Here is an 18,728-nt window from a genome sequence, read left to right as displayed (position 1 = left end):
AGTGCAGGTATTAAGACTACAATAATGAAGAACTACTCTGTACAAAAACTTAGAAGGTAGAAGATTACAGCACAGTATAGCCCTTCAGCCTGCAATGTTGTGCCAGCCCTTTAACCTACTCTAACATCAACCTATCCTATTCCTGCCACATAACCCTCTATTTCTCTATCATCTACGTGCCTATCTAAGAACCTAATGTATTGCCTCTGCCACTACCCCTGTCAGTGCATTCTATGGACCCACCACTTTGTGTTAAAAATGTACCTCTGACATTCCCCCTATAATTTCTCCAATTACCTTAGAATATGCCTCCTTGATTTAGCCATTTCCACCCTGGGGAAAAAGTCTTTGGGTGCCCATTTGATCTTTGCCTCTTATCATCTTGTACACCTCTAACAAGCCATCCTCCTTCGCTCCAAAGAGAAAAGCCCTAGTTTGCTCAAAATAACTTCAAAAGATATGCTCTCCAATCCCGGCAGTATCCTGATAAATCTCCAGTGTACTACTAAACTTTCACATCCTTTCTATAATTAGGTGACCAAAATTGAACACAATATTCCAAGTGTGATCTAACCAAGGTTTTATAGAGCTATAACATTAGCTCTAGGCTCCTTAGCAACCTATCGACATCTGACTTACCCCTGTTGATTCCTTGTGTCCTCCATGCATAGAGGTCATACTGTACCTTTTGGAGATACTGCACCAGCCTGTTCAACGGTTTGTCACCTGACAGCACTCTCTCGCTCCATACATCATTGCGGCATCAATTCTTTAATCAGCAGCACTTCCCAACAGCAGGAAGAGTGCTGATTGTAATGTATACAGTATATGGCCCTTCAAGGGTTGGTTCCCTCGGTTAAACTCTAAGGCAAGTTGCTAGAAGCTGAATGATCTTACAAATAGGTCAATACAAAATGCATGCTGAAACCAACATAAGGAAATTTAACACTGCTATTCTGTGAACCTCACAAATTAAGACATGATTTTAATGAGGTCGTTAAAAGATTAAAGTTACAGTCAAAACTAGTATTATAGTATGACAATGTAAGCAAAGAATTATAAGTCCTTTGACTTTGGTATATGGGTATGAAAGTAAGATTAAGTGTTGGGTTGGTAAGAATAGAGACAACTCCCACAATGCACTGCAGATAAAGCTGCACCAGTGACTGTGGGCAGCCATTTCACATCAGTACCCTTGCTGTCAGCTTAGAGAGTTTCGTCAGGGAGAATGGGGGCACTTTGATCCTAGCATTGGTCAATTTACAAAGCAGCAAGAAGAAAACTCCATCAAAATAAATGTTTTATTTTCATGATGCTTTTGATGGATGGAAACCTGCTTGTTGAAATGTTAGTTCTGAATGAAATGCTATGTTGGTATGTTACGTATGCTCTTCAACAGTGACCTACAGTACCTATTCATAGTACTGGAGTGTTCTCGAGCTTATGCATGATTCCAATGTATTAACCAAAATTTCTGAACTTAAGTTTTGTGATAAACTCAGTCCTAGTTTGGCAACAACTGCTGATTTGAGAGTCATGGGGAAATGAGTGCCTTTTACATAAATATATAAACGAAAAAATAGTACAACATATTAGAATTTAGTATATTCATACAAACACCTTAGTTCCATCTCGCATGACTCCATTATCGGGGACATCAACGTGAAAGCGAGATAGAAATAATTTTGTCTCATCTCAATCCCATTTGGAAAGTGTTGCTCTTTGGCATTAAGGCCCAAACCTCTGCCTTTTAACTTGTAACCCAACAAATAAGCTACCATTTCATTCTGTATATTGGAATGTCAGTGTGTGCTGCTGTTGCGCTCTATTTCCTCGCTTTCCGCTGAGATAGCGTAGAAAGGACTGCTGCGAACCTTAGTTGAACTACTTAAAGGTACACATGGACTCCGTGATCAGGTCGGACTATTTCATCCTGCAATAATTGGTGTAAATTAAAACTACCTCCATGCAAAGAAAAACATAGCGCCTGATGCATAAAGTCCGAATGCAGAAGAGGGGAGGCCGGAGAGTCGACGTACAGGAAGTCAGCAGCAGGGAGCTTGCCGATTAGGAAATGATGTAAACAGGGCAAGTGTTTGTATGTCGGGGCATTGGGAGCGGGCGAGGGTTTGACAGATCATGTTATCACAGAGACAAAAGGGGGATCTGGCTCGTTTTTATACGGTAACCGATCCAAAAAGACACAGAAGAGGCTACACGGTCTATAAAGTGACGGCACGGGTGAGTGGCACTTTTCGTGCATCCACTGCATCGCGACGGGAAGAGGTTTTGATGCTTTCGTTGCGAAGCTTGTGTGCAAAGGAGCAGTGAACTGTTGCTACCTCCTGTGTGGTGAGAGTGGAGTCGAGCTCTGCCCTCGTTCCAGCAAAGAACAAGCCCGTGACAATGGAGCATGAAGCCTGGGAAACCTCTTGGAAAGGAATTAGTGACAGCCCAGCCATTGCTGGTAGAGCGGATTCTCAGCACTGGCGCTCTGCAAAAAAATAATTTGAAGTTGCTAATAAAAGCCGAGTATTTATCGATTTAACAACTGAAACGAACGAAATAGGGAGCCAAATGTTTAAAAATACTTAAAAAAAAGTCAAACTAGTATTTGATTCGCCGAATATTTGTTATTTTAGGTTGGTATCTCCATGCCACTTTATCTCATGATTCCGTAATTTACGTGTTCGTTACACAATATTCACTTTCCAGATAGGGTTAAGATTAGTTTCACCCATCTCATTACCTAAGTTGGCCCAGAAATAGTTGCACTAAAACTATTGTTTGATTAATGTATTTTGAATATATTCAGTTTACTTTTGACAGCAATTAGTATTGGGTTTTCACATTAATTGTATATATTTTTAAAATAGGTCGTTTCAAGGAGAAACCCTGAGGAGGTCCAAGAGGTAACAAGTTATTAAGTATTGATCATTGTTGAATTAGATTTTATAATTGATTAAAAATATTGTAATGTCTTTGTAATAGAGCAGGGTTCCCAACCTGGAGCCATTGACACCTTGTTTAATGGTATTCGTCCACGGCATTGAAAAGGTTGGGAACCACTATTATAAAGCGACTTTATAATAAAAGATTAAAATAATGCTTGATTTGATGTGTGGGTATTGTTGGCAAGGCCAGCATTAATTACCCATCCTCAAATGCCTTTGAGCTGCCTTCCTAAATTACTGTAACTTCCTTCGATGAGTGCTGAATTTAATATCATTTTTAAAAGACTGACTTATATAGAATTTTGGAGATCAGGAACTATTTTTTCTTGTGTATGTAGCTGAAAATAGGATAGCAGTTTCTCATCTAGCTATGTATCAAGAAGCCAACTTCCTCGAAGACCAATTTCACAAACCCTCTCCAAATTCAATGCAAAAACTTATTTCCTCTTCTAGAAAGTAAGTTATGTGTAACAAATATTCTTCGATGTTTCCCCAGTTTAACAAAAACAAGTATTTATTGGATCACAGCAGTATTTCACATATTGACCCAAATATGTAACATTTTGTGAGAGTATAGTACTGCCAAACAGTCCAAAGTGTAACCCTAACATTCGCTTCTGGAAATGTATTTCTTACTGTGCATTAATCCTTCAGCAATGTCATCTCTATGATATTTCATTCTTCATTGCCTACTTGGGACTATACTAGTGGACTATATTCAGAGAAAACTTTTATTATATCTCAATGAATTAAATGATGTTGTGTGTCCTCTGTACCTCTTCCATAATATCATCCAGAATGCTGAATGTCCTCCAAGCATTTGATGAAGAGTTTATACAGCTTTGTGAGATTGCATATCTCTTCTTGGAATTAAGTTAGCAAGTGCTTAAGTTATTGACCACTTTGATTGAAAGGTAGATGAAGCCTATTATGAAATTAATTATGTCCTATCAAACTTGTATGTATTACAATATTCTGAGATGGCCTTCATTTACTTTTAAAAATTCTGGTCAATGTGAAAACAAGCTTTCTCCAAGAATATGACTTCCATTGTTTGTGAATGATTTGAAATTGGCTATCTGTTTTGTGTTATAAACTCTTAATATAACAAACGTCTCCATTATGGAAGTTTTATTCTGTGCTTTGAAGCACAAGGGAGTTGATTATTCGGCCCATATTTTAGACCACACGGCTGTAAGATGTAGAAGCAGAATTAGGTAATTTAACCCATTGAGTCTGCTTCATTGTTTCATCATGGTTGATTCATTTTTCCTCTCAGCCCCAATCTCCTGCCTTCCCCATATCCCTTCATGTCCCGACCAATCAAGAATCTTATCATCTGCCTTAAATATACATTAAAAACCTGGCCTCTGCAGCTGCCTGTGGCAACGAATTCCACAGATTCACCGCTCTCTGGCTAAAGAAGTTCCTCCTTACCTTTGTTCTAAAAGGACGCCCCTCTGTTCTGAGGCTGTGTCCTCTGGTCTTAGACTCTTCCCACCATAGGAAACATCTACTGTATCAAGGCCTTTCACCATCTTCCTGTCCCAAATTCAATACGCTTATGTTGTTCCTTTATAGGCACTTTTCAAAATCCTGCATTTTGTACAGGCATCCAGAACTATTTTCATCTTTTGCTGAAGGAGAAGTTTTTGATAAGGCAGTTTTATTTTTATTTACAACTTTGCAACAAACAGTACCAGAATTTTATTTTTTTCTGCAAAAAATGTAGTGATGCCAACTAAAATGGTTTATAATGGGAATAAGTTTTCCAGTATTCACAGAAAATACATTAATTTTGGATTTCATAAAAATTGCAGCATATTCCAAAATCTTGGCCTCTATTTGTAACTTAAATCAGACTCTTTGAGGAGCTTTGCCCCTCTGTATCGATTGCAGGTATTAGAAATCACTGCGTGTTAATGATTAAAGAAGCTATACAAAACTTGCTCAGTAAGGCACATTGTTGCATAGAATTTCTTTACTAAAGTAATAAGTAAATAATAATTCAGTTTGTAGGTCATTTTACAGATTGCTTGTGGAAAACATTTGAATAGATTGCTGAATTTTACAAGATTGAATTTCAGTTATTAATGGAATGTTACAAAACAGTAAAATTTGAGTGTAGATCTTTGCTGTACCATTTCCAGAAAATTGGATGTACTTGGTTACTGGAAGTACCCGTGTAAGTGGCCAGTTGTGGTAGAGCTTTAGCAGATGGTTAGGGACAAATCCACCTGTGTTCATTATCCTGGACAGGGAAAGGAGAGCTAGAAAGTAAAAGATAGTACTGCTAAATGTAATGTTAAGAATCTAATATAGTGTAGGAGCAAGTGGATTAATATTGCGCCTAGTAACCTTTAAAAATTGCCAACAATTTTTAAACCTGGATGTAATCTGATCTTGTGAATGCTTGTTAGGTGAACAAGGACAACATAAAGAGGGGTGGTGTGAGTTGCATTGGGATAGATATTTGATTCAAAAGGTCTTGAAAAGGTGGAGTACTAATGATTTGCATCTTGTGGAGAGATAAATGAATTATTATATGACAGAAGAAAATGGGGTGTGCACATAATTTGCTACAACATAAAAATATCTGAAGGTGATGGAGCTTTTGGCAGATGTTTTCTGCTGACTTGCATAGCTGGTCCAAATAAAATCATGAAAATAGTGAAGTTCAAGACAAAGGCAATATAAAGAATTTGATCCACTTACACTTCTAATGCTGTCCTGCTTGCAAAAGAGTCTATTACATCTTGGAGGCTACAACTGACAACTAGAATTGATTTTGGCTCTAACTCTGGAATAAGTTGATTATGAAGATAATTGCTAAAGCATAAATTACGAATAATGTAAAGAAAGCTAAGTTCTTTCGAAGACCAATCAGTATGTGGAATGGCTTTCTAAATGTAAATATTTCATAGTTTTTCAAAAATCAAATGGATGGCCTATCATTTTAGCTGTAGGTTGCTTTTGAATGGATTAAGATGCCCTAAGGGACTAACAGTATAGTTAAGTTCAAATTGTAAATATTTTATCTTTCTTTCTCCTTTTCAAGCACCTTGTGTTTAGTTTCTTATATATTAACCTATAAAATTTTATGTTGCTTTTGGATGAAGGTATGGGCCAAATTATTCTCCACCCAGTTTGCCACTGCACTTATCTTGGGTGCTTGATCTAATCAAGTTCTAGCCCTTGATGCGGTCTGCTAGTGGTAGTTCCCTGCTAATCAGATGTTTAAAACAAAATGAAAAGTAAAGAAATTGATTTAATCAGTTAAGAACTTTAAATTTGCCCATGTACATTCAACTGAGAAATTAATACAATGATGAGAAAAAATGCCTGCAATCACTTTTTTAATCTAATTAATTCTATTTAAAATACTGCCCTGCTATTTCAATGCCAGACTTGGTTATGTTGAAGTTGAGGGCCAAAATCAGTGCATTTAGGTCAATAAGTTTATACTCTTGGCACTGGACCGGGTGCCAGTCCAGCAGTGGAAACAAAGTGAGATGTGATGGTATGTGCTCCTGATTTTTCCCAGGGGGGTATTTTCCCCATAAAATGTGCCAAGTTGTGTTTCAGCTCCTCTACTTTTGGATTTTATTGACATCAAAAACTCTGCTTGCAAGGAGAGAAGGAAACGAAAATCTCGCCCATTTCAGTGATACAGACTGACTGCTCTGGGGCAGGATAGTTCATATATTATGCATGAAATCTAAGTTGTGTTATGGTTCTAATTTGGGGTGAGGGGTTGGAGAATAGGTTTTGTGAAATAATTTTCTTTTATTGTGTTGGTTTACATATAGCCAGTTAATGTGTATAATTCTCTTCTAATATGAAAACTGCTTACAATTTGATTGTGGTTAGATTATGTTACAGGAGGTTTATTAAATATTGCTATATTACCTGCTTGTATACATCTTGTAACTTAATATATGCAATTTAATATAGACTTTTGAAATGATACAAAAATGGCTTTTGAAGACCTCTGCCTCAAAGTTCTTAACCACTATTTCCCATGTTCTAGATATTTAGTTCTAAATTTACAGTCTGACTAGCATTTTTATGATACCTTCATTAAAACAGAAGTAAAGATTTGCAATAGTTAGACAATACTCATACAGTAAATCATATAATATGACAAAGCTTACTTGCTACATAAGATTGTGGGTTGGAAGCATTTGGTAAATTGGTGGCTGTTGGCACTGAAGCTTTTGGCAGCAATGTTAATGCCTTCAGAGTTCTAATTTTTATTTAACTTTGGTTCAAGTCTAACATCAAGTAAGTTTTAAGATATTTGCACCATTATTCACATTAAGTGCCATTCAGTAAGTTGGGGGAAAATGTTGCCTCGATTTTTTGCTAATTTTTTATTCCTGCCTGAAGGCACTAATTCTCTGTGATGCAATACTTTTCATGTACGAACCTAATAAGTGAACTTGGTGAACATCCTGGCCATAATTTTGTCAAGTTTAACATGACTCTTATGAGCACACCTATTAACAAAGGATTCACATCACTGAGATTAATTGTGGGAAATAGCCCATTAATGACAAACTGACCTGTCACTGTTCGGGAATTGAGCCTCTTACTAACGGTCTATATTGAATAGTTTAATGCAATGTTACAGTTAGTCTCTTAATTGTTAGAAGTTAATACTAGAGCAATTTCTTTTCTCTGTCAACATAGTTTCTGTAATAGTATATGCAAATAATCATATTGGTTTGCTAATTTCTGACTTTACCCCCTTGTTTCAGATAGTAGTTTGGAAACGTTACAATGATTTTAAGAAACTTCACAAAGAGTTCTGGCAGCTTCATAAAACTTTGTACAGGCATCCAGAATTATTTCCACCTTTTGCTAAAGGAAAAGTTTTTGGTAAGGCAGTTATTTTTTTTACTTTTAACTTTGCAACAATACAGTATGAGAATTCTATTTTTTTCTGCAAAAAATGAAGAGATGCCAACTAAAATGGTTTATAATGGAGAATAAGTTTTCCTGTATTCACACAAAATGCATTAATTTTGGATTTTAAAAAATGCAGCATATGCTTTTATTCCAAAATTTGATTTGTGTGTGAAGCAAATGCAGTGCCAACTGAATTCTGGGGAATTAATGTGAGGAGATTAGTTGCAGAGTGGATGGGCCATGGTGTATTAAGGGTTAAATGTGGCTTATTAAACTAGAAAAAAGTTAAAAGTGGCATTCTGTGAAGTTTCATGCTGATATTTGTTGTACATATAAAATTAAACCCTGGAATTGAATTTGCAGTTTCTAAATTTACCTCCTTGAATTTTGGGGCAACATTAATACTGAAGTAAACTGTAGCACAATGTATGGTGTTAATAGTGCAGAATGGATGTATAAATGAACGGACTTCAAGGCAGCAAATTACAAGATGCTGCATTTCATTGGGAAGAATCGGAGACGAAGAAACCATGAGTTTAAGGGGGCAAAGAGATTAAGATTGCGATTTATTTCATGACTGATCCAGAGGATGCATTTTGAAAACGAATGAAATCCGTCAATATCCCCTTTCTCCAGCTTTGCCTTTTATTTTTCATTTGATATCCTCCGAAATGTAGAAGGGATTTTTTTTTTCCAATTTCCAGTGAATTGTTGCGCCTTTGTAGCTAAATTGGTTATTCATCTCCTGTGCTAACTTTAACAAATGGTTAAATGTCCCAATGGCTGCAAATGATGCCTGCTGAAGTATTGTTGATATTGGTGGCCATTCTTTGATGGATTACTACAAAGTGATTATATGTCTTATGATTAAAGGTTTAATAATATTTAAGGAAAAGCAATGGCAGTAAATGGACAGTAAAACCTCAATTGGGAATGGTCTGGCAGTTCGATGATGTCAGCAAGAAATGGGAATCTCTGAAGGATTCGACAGAGATTCCATCCAGTAACTACAACAGACTGGATGGAGCCACTGTAGCAAAAACTTCAATTATACTTGGTTAAAGAAAATAATTAATATTCAAGTTATTGACTTTACATAAAATGTTCCATGAATAAACAAAAATAATAGGATTTTCAATTTTTTGGTTTTTGGTTGCATTTGAAAAGAATTCTCAGAAAGCTCAAATGGTATGTAGAACTCACATAAAAGTTGCTGGTGAACACAGCAGGCCAGGCAGCATCTCTAGGAAGAGGTGCAGTCGACGTTTCAGGCCGAGACCCTTCGTCAGGACTTTTATGTGTGTTGCTTGAATTTCCAGCATCTGCAGAATTCCTGTTGTTTGGTATGTAGAACTGTCCATATCGCATCTGGTGCACTTAAAGATGGGTGAGGATTGTCACTCTGGTGAGACCTATAGCAGGCACTGCAAAATTAGATTGAGTGAATTATCTAGAACCCAAATCCATAATCTCTTCAACCTGAAAGAGTCTACAAGCGAACAACTGCTAGTGCAGCAGTTCCCAACCACTGGGCTGCGGACCGGTACTGGGCCGCAAAGCTTGTGCTACCGGGCCGTGAAGAAACGATATGATTTGGCGATATGAGTCAGCTGCACCTTTCCTCATTCCGTGTCACGCTCACTGTTGAGCTTGAACGCACGCGAGGTCATTACCCACGCGTTATCCATGTCAACGCGGGAAGAAGATCAACTCCTCGAGCTTGCAAATGACAGCGGGCTGAAAAGTATGTTTGACATAACATCTCTGCCGGCATTCCGGATCAAAGTCAAGGCTGAATATCCTGAGATAGCCATGAGAGCACTGAAAATGTTGCTTCCATTTCCAATATACCTCTGCAATGAATGCAACAAAAACTAAATTGCGGAATAGACTGGACATAAGGAACCCCTTTCGAGTATTGCTGTCTCCCATCACCCCTTGATAGGACCGTCTTGTTGTAGGAAAACAAGCCCAGGGCTCCCGCTGATTCAGCATATTGGTGTGTTGCAATGATTTTATATGTTCATACGGGGAAAATATGTGCTGTGTGTTTAATATCCAAATGTTACTTAAAATGTTAAGATGCTATTGAGTTATATAACCATATAACAATTACAGCATGGAAACAGGCGATCTCAGCCCTTCTAGTCCGTGCCGAACACAACTCTCACCTAGTCCCACCGACCTGCACTCAGCCCATAACCCTCCATTCCTTTCCTGTCCATATACCTATCCAATTTTTCTTTAAGTGATAATATCGAACCTGCCTCTACCACTTCTACTGGAAGTTCGTTCAACACTTACTTCGAGCTCCCCTGTCTTCCTCTGATAATTGACTTATCGCTATATTCATGCGAGGAAAATATGCGCTGTGTTTAATATTAAATTCGTTAGATAAAGCCTTTTAGAAACGAAATTGAGTGTATTAGCCACTTATCACCTATATTCCGGTCGTGATTAACACTCCCCCCACCCCTGAACAGAATCGCCAAAAGTGATTTGTAGAAAAAAATTGACACGTACACGCATGCGCAATGGTTCCTGCGTAAGGCTTCATGGTCATTGTAATCTTTTCTGGGTAAACACAACGTATTTGACTGCTGCTCTTGTCCGTTGGCAACCCTACCCCCCCAGGTCGGTCGGTCCGCAAGAATATTGTCAATAATAAACCGGTCTACAGTGCAAAAAAGGTTGGGGACCCCTGTGCTAGTGAGTTTGAATTGCAGACTATTCTTAGCTGTCCCTATTGTAGTCATTTGAACATCAACAAATTTGACATGGTTACAAGAATGGAATATGCTCGAAGTAGTTGGCACACTGAGTGGCCTTGAGGAGAGATACTTGCCCTGCCTTCCCCTCCCTATTTAGAGTTGTACTGATCCACTTTCATTTCCCTTTTTTTGTTTCAAGCATTCCTATGGAACTAAAGGAAGGGCAACATCCATTTTTTTTCCCCTCATCTCTTCACATCATCTAAGGACCCAAGTAATTCTTTGACTTGAAACAGCAATATACCCTCACTGCCAATCTAATGTTTTGTATTGGGTGCGCAATATGGTTGCCTCTACACTGGGGAAGCTAAACACGGCCCACAGAAGTGACTGACTTGCAGAACATCTCTGTTCAGTCCATGTTGATCCTGAGTTTAATTTCTTTTTGTTCCCACTGATCATTCTGCATTTTCACCTACTTAATTAGAACAGTACAAGCTTGAGAAGAAGCAGTTCATCTTGTGTATGGGCAAGCTGCAGTCATCTGTACTTAAATTCAGTATTAATGATTTCAGATAAACTGTCCTTTTATTCCCCCTCTCTACAGATGTGATTGTACCTCACTTTCAATTTCCATTTTCCTCTTGTTTCTAATTCCTGATATTTAAAATATTTGTTTCCCTGACAACTTTGGTCTGCGCCTTGCTTCTTTCTACAACTTGAAACATACTCGCTTTCACAATTTTTCAGTTCTGATGATGGGCTCTGATCCAAATCATTGACTTCTTATTTCACCCTAAGTGTGTAACATGACTTGTGAGTGCTTCTGGCAGTTCTTGTTTTTGTTTCAAATTTATTGCATGTGTTTGATTAAAAAAAAACTCCACTGGGTCATGTTGTGTACATAATATTATGTAATCTGAACAAAGAAGGTGGGTGAAGAAATTTTGGACCTTGGGATGTGTGGAAAGTGCTTTCTTTTAAATTGTCTTTGAGATGAATCCTTGATATATGTGACCTTTCTTTTTATCTTGAGCCTGGTACTCCAATTTGTACTGCAAGGATAATATCCTTTCAAAGTATCTTTGAACAAATTTGAAACCTCTTGTGTTTCAAAAAATTGAAGTGTAGCTCTTTTTTCACACTGAGGTCAGAACAGATGCTGCCTATGGATTCCAACTGTGTCTGTACTAAAACTGTATCATTGGTTTAAGTCAAAATGCCCTTGCAATGATATTGCAAATGTTGTGTCAATTCATCCATGTTCTCTTACAGGATATCTTGTCAAAAGTTTCTAGAAATTCAAATAAATTTGTGCAGAATTTCCCCAACTCTTTATAAAATCTCAAAATGAGGTCTGCCTCAGAGGAGCTTTTTATTTTTATGTGGATTGCAATTTTATTTGGCTATTTCTATATTGACTGTTAGCAGTTTCTATGCTGCTGAATTAACAAGTTTGCAATATTCTTGAATTTGTCATTTTTAACAGATGGTATACTTTAAACATGTTTTAAAGTATTCTTAAATGATGGGAAGATGGGTTATAGTCCTTGAATTTGTGACTGTCATAAAATCCATCCAGTAGTCAGTGATGGTCAATGTGTGGCAATCCAGATTGATTCTGAATAATTGAAAGAGTAGAAACCATGAAACTACTTGGTGTGGAAGGGTTGCAATAGCAGATTAAGTGGCTGTGTAAGATCTAGGTTCAGGCAAGAAAATAAGGTTTTGGTGAGCAGGTTGTTGAACACTTCAATACCAATCAGCAAATAAAATTTAGAGTCTGAATGAAGAATTTTTAATTGAGGGGAAATTAGTTTTGCCTTGGAGTTAGTGAGGTACTTCTCTGGATCACTGGGTTCCTTATGGTGACCTGGAATCTGGAACTGGATTGAATTTAAAAAAGAGATTTGCTTACACAAGCTCTACTTCTGCCTCCTTTCTCGAGAAAATGGTTGTCAAAATGTTTAGGATGTGGAGAAGTGAACATTAAAACACATTCTTAATTTGAAGTAGAAGTTCATCTCAAATTCTCTTCAGTGGAAGACCCTGAATCTTATACTTTCTTGTCAGAACCTTCAATCACCAATTGCCACTTAAGGTAACATGACCGAATGAATACGATAAGCCATTCATGTGTGGCTGTTGGGAAGGAACATCCAGTGACGTTTTTAGCAGAGCAGCACTTTGAGGTATTGATTGAGTACTCTGCCTGGTTTTTGTATTTTTCTAGTCAGTGTTCATGGAGAGAACATAAAAATATGTGAAGGCAAAATCATCCTAAAGAAAAGTATAATCAAGTTTAGTGCAGACAAGTGTGAGGTGTTGCACTTCAGAAGGACCAACCAGGGTAGGTCTTACACACACTTAGTGAATACTAGGTCATTGAGAAGTGCTGTAGAACAAAAGGATCTGGGAATACAGGTCCATAATCCATTGAAAATGATGTCACAGGTTGATAGGATTGGTCATAAAGAAAACTTTTGGCACATTGGCCTTCATAAGAAGTATTGAGTACAGGAGATTGGGTATTATGTTGAAGTTTTACAAGACATTGGTGAGGCCTAATTTGGAGTATAGTGTGCAGTTTTGGTCGTCTACCTACAGGAAAGATATAAATAAGTTTGAAAGAGTACAGAGAAAATTTACAAGGATGGACTTATGAGTTATATGGACTTTATTCCTTGGAATGTAGAAGATTGAGTGGAGAATTGATAGATATACAAAATTATGAGGGGTAAATGCAAGCAGGCTTTTTCTATTGAGGTTGGCTGGGACTACAACTAGAGGTTAAGGGTGAAAGGTGAAAAGTTTAAAGTGAACATGAAGGGAAACTTCTTCACTCCAAAGGGTTGTGAGAATGTGGAACTAGCTGCCAGAGCAAGTGGTGCATGTGAGTGTGATTACAAAATTGAAGAGAAGTTTAGATAAGTACATGGATGGAAGGTTATGGTCCGCGTCCAGGTCAATGGGAGTAGGTAGTTTAAATGCTTCAGCATGTACTAGGAGGGCCGGGAAGCCTGTTTCTGTGCTTTTCTATGACTCAAAAAACACAGGACACCAGCACACCAAGTCCTGCTTTTGTACTGTTTATTTTGTAATTTAAAGTAATTTTATGTCTTTATATTGTACTGCTGCTGCAGAACTCCTGATTTCAGGTCATATCAGACGTAATAACACATCTGATTCTGAAGATGTGATTTAAAAAAAAATCAGGTGAGAGAAGTTGTAAGGAGGGAGAGAATGGAGAGGAAGCCATGTGTCCGAGTCTCTTGTGACTGAAAGTTAATACTGGAGCAATTAAATTAGTGGATAGTTGGGAGTGTAGCTATCTGAAGGCAGATGTGAATCCAGAAAGTGGAAGGGGTATTCCTGCTGAGAGAAATTTTAAAAATAATGAGACTTGCTTTCCCGGGAATCAGCCTGCTGAGCAAAACCACACCCATCTGTCCTCTTGTTTAACTTCTACATCTGTGTACTAGAACATAAAAATGTAAAATGCGTCTGACCAGTATATTTGTTTTACTTAATATCAGCTCCACAGCCGGCCTAGAACATTCCAAGCAAAGGGTCTAGCTGCACTTGTGGTTCCAGCTTTACGGCAGCCATTTAGTTAAGTTTCTGTTCCTTTCCACTTTTTCACTTGAGATTATTTGTACTCCCCTCTGCAGTTTTCAATGTCTCTCCATTCATGGGAATGGCTGGGTTGTCATGGTAGCACTGACATCGGGTCAGTGAAGTATCAGGATTGATGTTCTGTCACTTTTGCAGGTTTCTCTGCTAACATTGCAGTGGCTGCTGTCCTTGCCAGTTTTCAAAATGGTACAATTCATGCTAAATGTGCACATGTTGCTTGCAAGAAATGAGTCAAATCTGTGTGCTTTTTATCAAAAGTGGTGGGTATTTTAGACTTTTTTTTGTGTGCTTGTTTTTTTTTGTGCTTCTGGTTTGATTATTCCTGGCTTTTTGCTGTGTGATGTTTAGATTTATTTCTCTCTGAGGTCTGAAATCATTATTTGTTCTGTCTTGTGATTTTTTGTTTGTTTCTGTATTTTTGATGAAAATCCAATGACAAAGAATGAGAGGCTTGTATTCATAAGATGCATTTCATTGCTGTGTGCCCTTTGTTCATTGCTGATCAGTTTTTGGCTAATTATATCTAATGTATTTCTATTGCCTGGAAAGGCAAAATGCTGTGGGTTCTCCACAGGCCAGGCTGCACCTATGGAGAGAGAAGCAGAAGTTATCAGTGCAGCTCGATGATCCTCCTTGAGAATGGTGAAAATGAGAAAACCAGAGTGTAGAAAGTTGTAGAGGAGACAGGGTGACAAGACATTTCATCCTGTATGTTGGGGTAGAGTCCAAGGTTGCACAGGTATTGTTAAGGAATCTTGGAGGTGATCTGTCAATATGACTGGAGGAAGGTGAATGAAGATAGTTGGAAAGAAACACAACAATTATGTAGGCTGTGTGGTGCAGAATGTAGCAGTTGCAAGAAATCTAAAATAAGAGAGTGTTCAAAATATCTAACTGATCAGATGTTATCTGGAGAGAGGGAGAGGGGGAAAAAAGCTGGATCACTTTGCAAGAGAACTGGCCAAACACAAACACTAAATTGTTGAATTTGGTACTAAGTCCAGAGGGTTGCAATGGTCTATGTAAAGAAAGAGCTGCACCTCAAGCTTTTATGGTGCTTGGTTGGAAAATGCAAGAGAGGTCAAGGAGGTGGGCCCAAGAGGTGCCAGGGTTGATGAATTTATGTGATAGTGGTCTGGAAGCTAGTGGTCATCCCTGAGAAATGTTTAGTCCTTCATTAAAGAGGAGACCATATTATGAACACAGAATCTAGTGCACTAAATTCAAAGTGCAGGTGAATAGATGCTTTGCATGGCTGGAATGGTAGGAAGAGATGAGGTGAAATAGTTGCATGGAAGAGTGCTTTGAGAAGGGAACATTAAGTGAAATAAGAACCTGAAGAAATCATCTGTCCCTTTTAGAATGCTGAGCATGGAAGAGAGGGTGAGATGTGTCCAAGGGAATTGGGAAGGAGGAGCTGGAAATTATGGAGGATGATTTACAAACTGGACATTGATAGGATGGAAGTTAATAACAAGAGAAACCTTATTGATGCGCTATGTTGACAAGATTGAGAGAAATGATCAATCATAGAGAAGAAGCTACAGTTAGTAAAAGGAAATCTTTGTGAAGTGCTGTATTGAATTGAATATTTCTTTCATTCGCACTTTCGAGAAATACTTCACACTGTTTTGGGAACTGGTGAGTTTGTTTTCTAAAATTGTAAGCCATCACAACAGTAGTTATATATCCACTGCTAACACTAATGATGTAAGGGCCTGGCACAACTGGGAGAACTTACTCATTTCCAAGGAATGTGAAAATTTAAAGGAGCTGGAAATAATTAAATCTGCCAAATTGTTAAAATCCGAGCAGATTCACTAATGCCATTTATGGATTAAAGCTTGTTCAGTATGTTTATAGATCTATTTTTGAAGCTCTAGTATTGCCTCGGCAGGTGAATAGAGTAAATTATATTGTGTGTAAAAGCTACTCACCGAGTAAACTGTCATTTCTTTATTACAAAAAAAAGTCTTTATTACTTAAAAATCTTAGTGGTAGACCTGTGTAATTTCTGAACTTAATATAAAATTAAAAAGAAAATCAACATGAATTGATTAAAATTTTTCTTCACATTAACCTTTCTTTCACCTGTTCCAGTCTTCGCTTCTGCTGCCTCTTACTTTTGTCTTTTGGTTACTTTGCCATCTACTCCCTTTTTTTTTTGCTGAGTAGTTTATGATCTTTAAAGCGTAATGCATTTTTTTTAGTTGAGTAAGCAGACATGTTCAAGGTGATCTTTAGTTCTTCCTTCAGTAGCTCCAGGCATCTGCTTCCTATGAATGAGGGCTGATACTTAGAATACAAAAATCAATGCCTTTCAAATTGATTTTCAAGTTTTAATTTGAGTTAGATCAATGAGATAATAGCAATATTTAACAGTAATCCTACCAATGAATACACGCCAGACTGCCGATGCTGGAAATCTGGAACAAAACACAGAAAATGTTGGAGGAACCTTCAGTCGAAGCAAGCAGCTGAGAAGAAGAGTGGAAGAAATCGGGTAGAAAAAGTAGTTTTTTTTCAACACTGCTCGGGGAGAAGGGTCTGCACTGCGCAGGCGCGTGACGTAGTGCGCCAAGGTTTAAAAACAGACTGCCATATACAGCGGCCATCGTCGGAGTGGACTGAGTCAGAGTGGGATGGCTTTGGCTCAGACAGGCTTCGGCGAGAACAGGCAGAGGCCAGGGTAGGTTCTGGTAAGTTTTTTGTTCAGATTGTTTAGTGCAGTGAGAATGCCAGGCGGGATGTTGGAATGCTCCTCTTGCAGGATGTGGGAAGTCAGGGAGCCCTCCGGTGTCCCTGACAACGACACCTGCAAGAAGTGCATCCAGCTGCATTAGGGAACTGGAGCAGGAGCTGGATGACCTGCGGATCATTCGAGAGAATGAGGAGATTATAGATAGTAAGGAGCAGAGGACAAGAAATTGGGTTACTGTCAGGTGAGGGAAGAGGAAAGGACAGGCAGAGCAGGGTTCCCCTGTGGCCATTCCCCTCAACAACAAGTATACCGCATTGGATACTGTTGGGGGGGATGACTTACCTGGGACAAGCTGCAGTAGCCGGATCTCTGGCACTGAGTCTGGCTCTGCAGTGCAGAAGGGAGGGTGGAAAAAGAGGAGAGTGGTAGTGATAGGGGATTCGAAAGTTAGAGGTGCAGATAGGAGGTTCTGTGGTCGAGACAGAGAATCCAGGATGGTTTGTTGCCTCCCGGGTGCCAGGGTCAAGGATGTCTCTGATCACTTGCATGACATTCTGAAGTGGGAGGGTGACCAGCCAGATGTCGTGGTGCACATCGGTACCAATGACATAGCAAGGAAGAGTGAGGAGGTCCTGGAGAGTGAGTATAGAGAGCTTGGTAGGAAGTTGAAAAGCAGGACCTCAAGGGTGGTAATCTCAGGATTGCTACCTGTGCTAGGTGCCAGTGAGGGTAGGAATAGGATGCTCTGGAGGATGAACATGTGGCTGAGGGACTGGTGTAGGGGGCAGGGTTTCAGATTTCAGGATCATTGAGACCTCTTCTGGGGCAGGTGGGACCTGTACAAGAGAGGCGGGTTACACTTGAACTACAGGGGGACCAATATCCTTTCAGGGAGGTTTGTTAATGCTATTGGGGAAGCTTTAAACTAGATTTGCAGGGGGATGGGAACCAGAGTGCCAGAGCTGACGGTGTGGTTGGGGTGAAAATAAATGATGTTAGAAGTTCAAGCAAATCCGCTGATAGAAAGGTTGTGAGTGGTGGTAGAAATCTTCTGAGGTGTATATATTTCAGTGCTAGGTGTATTGCGGGGAAGGTGGATGAGTTGCGGGCATGGATTGACACGTGGAATTATGACGTTATAGCAATTAGTGAAACTTGGCTACAGGAGGGGCAGGACTGGCAGCTTAATATTCCAGGGTTCTGATGTTTCAGGTGTGATCGAGGCAGAGGAATGAAAGGTGGGGGAGTCGCATTACTTGTTAGGGAAAATGTTACAGCAGTGCTCAGGCAGGACAGATTAGAGGGCTTGTCTACTGAGTCCTTATGGGTGGAGCTGAGAAACAGGAAAGGTATGGCCACATTAGTGGGATTGTATTACAGACCACCCAATAGTCAACGAGACTTGGAAGAGCAAATCTGCAGAGAGATAGCAGGCAACTGCAGGAAACATAAAGTTGTGGTGGTAGGGGATTTAAATTTTCCATACATTGATTGGGACTCCCATACTGTTAGGGGTATAGATGGTTTAGAGTTTGTAAAATGTGTTCAGGAAAGTTTTCTAAATCAATATATAGAGGGACTAACTAGAGGGGATGCAATATTGGATCTCCTGTTAGGAAACGAGTTAGGATAAGTGACGGAAGTCTGTGTAGGGGAGCACTTTGGTTCCAGTGAAACTATCACCATTAGTTTCAATTTGATCATGGACAAGGATAGATCTGGTCCAAGGGTTGAGGTTCTGAACTGGAAGAAGGCCAAATTTGAAGAAATGAGAAAGGATCTAAAAAGCGTGGATTGGGACAGGTTGTTCTCTGG

At 38.9% G+C, this 18,728-nt stretch overlaps 1 protein-coding gene across 2 annotated transcripts in view; it reads left to right on the top strand.

The window, feature by feature from the left end:
• Positions 1-2,087: 2,087 nt before the first annotated feature.
• rps6kc1 (ribosomal protein S6 kinase polypeptide 1) overlaps positions 2,088-18,728 on the top strand; it is a 176,498-nt gene continuing 159,857 nt past the window's right edge. For both annotated transcript variants that reach the window (XM_063055798.1, XM_063055797.1), the window contains exons 1-3: positions 2,088-2,241; positions 2,877-2,912; positions 7,715-7,835. In XM_063055798.1, the coding sequence (XP_062911868.1) occupies positions 2,140-2,241; positions 2,877-2,912; positions 7,715-7,835 (259 nt within the window). In that variant the 5' untranslated portion in view covers positions 2,088-2,139. The remainder of the gene's footprint in view (positions 2,242-2,876; positions 2,913-7,714; positions 7,836-18,728) is intronic.

Source organism: Mobula hypostoma, chromosome 8 (genome assembly GCF_963921235.1).
Source record: "Mobula hypostoma chromosome 8, sMobHyp1.1, whole genome shotgun sequence".
NCBI lineage: Eukaryota > Metazoa > Chordata > Chondrichthyes > Myliobatiformes > Myliobatidae > Mobula > Mobula hypostoma.
The sequence above is the reverse complement of the archived record's forward strand: the minus strand, read 5'-3'. Positions and strand labels throughout refer to the sequence as shown.